The sequence below is a fragment of the Pundamilia nyererei genome, unplaced genomic scaffold (assembly GCF_000239375.1).
Source record: "Pundamilia nyererei isolate P.nyererei 1_Seehausen unplaced genomic scaffold, PunNye1.0 scaffold00266, whole genome shotgun sequence".
NCBI lineage: Eukaryota > Metazoa > Chordata > Actinopteri > Cichliformes > Cichlidae > Pundamilia > Pundamilia nyererei.
Window position 1 is genome coordinate 650102 of NW_005187667.1, and position 3516 is coordinate 653617.

Below are 3516 nucleotides of genomic sequence, written 5' to 3' on the forward strand. Positions count from 1 at the left end.
ACGCTCTCTCCGCCCGCGACAGGTCGTCCTGCGCACACACAGCCGATGACATCATCGATCACTTTTGGGCACTGGTCAGTGAAGCTGATTGGTCAGACGGCGTCCTACCTGTCTGCCCTCAGAATTCGTCTTCGTCTCTGCGTCGCCATCTTTCCCCTCAATGTCCTCGCTGCGCTTCTTCGCCGTTTCCTCTCCACCTTCGTCTACCTCGCCCTCCTCCTCTTCATCTTCCTCGTCATCTGATCCTTGACCTCGCCGACCTGCGACATCGTAACATTTACCCACAATGCCCTGCGGCTTCTGGTGCTTTTCCCCTACAGTACTCGCCCTCACCTTTGCTCTGCTCGCCCGGCTGGCTGGAGCCCCCCGTCTCCGTGGTAACAGTCTCCGAGTCGGGCATCCGGCTTGTGTTGATGAGCGCTCGAATGGGGGTGTCATCATCTAGCCATACCACGTTACCTAGGAAACCATCAGGTGGTGAGAACAGGGTTTGACCCGAGCTGTGATTGGCTGGGAGAGTCACATGCCCCGCCCCCGTGCAGCAGGTTCATGAGCCCGGCTCTTCTGTCTGCACGCCGTACTCACAGGAAGTGTCATCGATCCACTCGATGTGAGCCGGAGGATACTCTTTAAAGTACCCGAAGACGTCCTGCGTGCTCATGTCGTCCACGCCCATCACATGGATTGCCTCCATGCGCAGCTGGGGGATGGCTGGGCACCACAGAAGAAGAAGACGACGACATGTTAAACTAGCTCCCGACCAGGAAAAGGTTGTCTCTGCCTGCTGACAGTCACAGAGGACACGTACCTTTTTTCATGGCGTCTTTATCCAGGAAAACGTTGCGCTGGCCGACCTTCTCTTCCCCGTGAAAATGGAAACGCTGCGCTCGCTTCTCTTTCCTTTCGATCGCCTCCTGACGAGGAAGGAAAAAGGAAAGAACTCGAGTAGTCAGATGAGTTGGAACCCTGCGCTTCCCACTCAGCTATCACTCTTTACCTGACCTCATCAGGTCATGGTGACACATGCGTCCTGACCCCACAGGCGCTCAGACTCTTGCATGTACTTCACTAATATCACCCACAGTGAGAAACACTTTGCAGCAGCCTACAGCCGGCCACACTCTGAAGGTTTACCTTAGAGTTGACGTCGATTCCAGTGATGAAGGCTCCGGCCTTGTTCTCATACCGCCGACTGGTGTCCTGTGAAACAGACAGACAGCAGTGGAGGCCACGGTTTCACTTTCCCTTTGAGCCATTTCTGTTGGTTTGCCTCAGCAACATTACAAAGTGACTGTAAACACATGAGAAACACATGAAGTCCACAGCAGCAGCCACACAGGCCTCCAGAGCAACTCTAACGCGACTTTCACACAAGAAGAAAACTTTCATTTCTCCAGCTGATGAACTGCTCTGGATACTGTCTGTGTGCTGGCAGGGGAGGAAACACCCGTGAAGGTATAAAAACTACTAAGTGCGCGTGTATTCAAATAGAATAACTCTCCCCGTTTTGCATTTTTCTGCACGTAAAAACGTTAAACTTCCTAGTTTTAGCTGAGGTTTGGTGGCAGGGCCACTCTATACTAGCAGGAAGAGTAAATAACAAAGGAAGACTAATGAAACCCAGGTTCACGCTTAGAAGAAAGCAGAACAGTTCGGTATGCGCATACCTGCTGAAATAGTTGAGCACTCTGCGCTCTCGGCTTTCTTTTACACGTAAACATCTTAAATTCGATGTTTTTTAAGTAGAGTTTGGTGGGACGTGCGCTCCACACAAACAGCACGTGAACACAGCAACAAGTGACTGAAATAAACACGAACCCCGCAAACATGTCGAAAACGTAAACCAGCCCCGGTTAACGCGAGGCCCCCGCCGCTCATCGGCAGCCCCCACAGCACGGGGCGGACGCCTGACTCCCGGGGAGAGAGCCGGGAGTTCAAGTAACCGCTAGCCGACACTTCCTGCGGATCTGCCGGGCGACGGAGACGCCAGTCCCCGGAGTGCCGGGGCCTAGTCCGGGCTTACCGGCAGCAGCTCCTTCAGAGAGCGGTTAACGGAGATGTCCTCGGGCTCCAGCTCTCCCTCCTCCACCTCCATTGGCTCGGCTTCGCGGGCATCTCTATCCGACTCGGAATCGGAGTCCGAGCGGTCGGAGCCGCTGTCTGATTTCACCGAGACCCGCAAGCTGCGTACTGCCGCCATGGTGCTAACCAAGCAGCTAACAACGGCCGCTAGCGCTGCGGCTCTGGGCTGACCCGGAAACGGTAACTACGGCTTCTTCTGCGGCCTGCAGGCGGCGCACCAGAGCTCTTCCGCCCCTTGTGGTTTTTAAGGGTAAAACGTGATGTCATGCTCAGCAGATGGCGGTGCTGAACAACAGACACGCTAACAGCGTCACAGACGATATAGTAGAACATGTAAAAATGTTTTTAATAAATGTAAACAGTCCTAAATATAACAGGGCTGAAGTGTACTGCACAATGTCTGAAAAATCCAAATAAAAAAGTACAAACTAATTAATAAACAGGTAAGCATGATAACAGAGTAAAACATTATCAGAATTACACTGAATAAAGAAATAAACACAAGGCTGTGACAGAAATAGAAACTAATGAAAACGCAGTATAAAAACATTTATTCATCTCTCAGTTAAACAATAATTTTCTCTCTTATTTATAAAGTTCCATATTTATTTACTTTAATTGTTTTATAACAGATACTCAGACACACAAATACACAAATTAACACAGAGAAGAACAACTAACAACTAATTATTTGTTAGTTTTTTGTTCTTTCACAAAAGGACAATCAACCTTTTTCAATGCTTTGAACCAGCATCTGGCTCTGAGGCTCCAGCTGTGCATGAACACGACATGCACAGTAGTTTGTAGCTGCAGACAAAAATGACTTCTGCAGCTGAAGCGTGTCTTCAGTAAAAAAATACAAAAGTAAAAACCCACTGGGACGAAAAATAATCCGCTTTAATGTTGGGAGAGAATGACACGACAAAAACAACAATAAACACTGAAAGAAGCTGATTTTTATTTGTGAAATGTTCAGTTTTACAGATTCATGCTTTACATCACGCACACACACACGCACACACACTTTATGACATCAGAAACACATGCAGACATCTTTGTGTTCATGCTGCATCATCGTCGCTCTTTTAAAACAAACCAGAGCTTTTATTTTGAAAACCTGAACTCCTGTAGCTGCGCAGTTTCCAGTGGAGTGAGTGACCTCGAGACTCGACGTAATTGGTGCGATTGTCCCTCAGAGAGGGAGCGCAAAGCTTCTTCTTCTCCCTGACCTCCAGCAGCTCCACCTCTGACTCACCTGCAGCACCGCCCACCTGAGCCCGTCGCTCAGCCGCTGTGTGCCGCAGCATTTTAAAAAAGGTTCAGGTGGAGCTCACGATGTTGTGGTGTAATTGCATTGTACAGTAGATGTTAATGCAGCCGGTCAGTGTAGTTAGGCTGATGGCAGCTAGAGGGCGAGACCGGTGTGTTTCTGTA

General features: G+C 49.6%; 1 protein-coding gene across 1 annotated transcript in view; it reads right to left on the reverse strand.

The window, feature by feature from the left end:
- The window catches only part of ncbp3 (nuclear cap binding subunit 3), a 10166-nt gene extending 7850 nt beyond the window's left edge, over positions 1-2316 (reverse strand). The window contains exons 1-6 of the mRNA XM_005750252.2: positions 2024-2316; positions 1135-1200; positions 809-914; positions 586-711; positions 334-459; positions 109-260 (exon numbers count right to left, since the gene is read on the reverse strand). Of these exons, the coding sequence (XP_005750309.1) occupies positions 109-260; positions 334-459; positions 586-711; positions 809-914; positions 1135-1200; positions 2024-2200 (753 nt within the window). The 5' untranslated portion in view covers positions 2201-2316. The remainder of the gene's footprint in view (positions 1-108; positions 261-333; positions 460-585; positions 712-808; positions 915-1134; positions 1201-2023) is intronic.
- Between the last annotated feature and the right edge of the window lie 1200 nt (positions 2317-3516).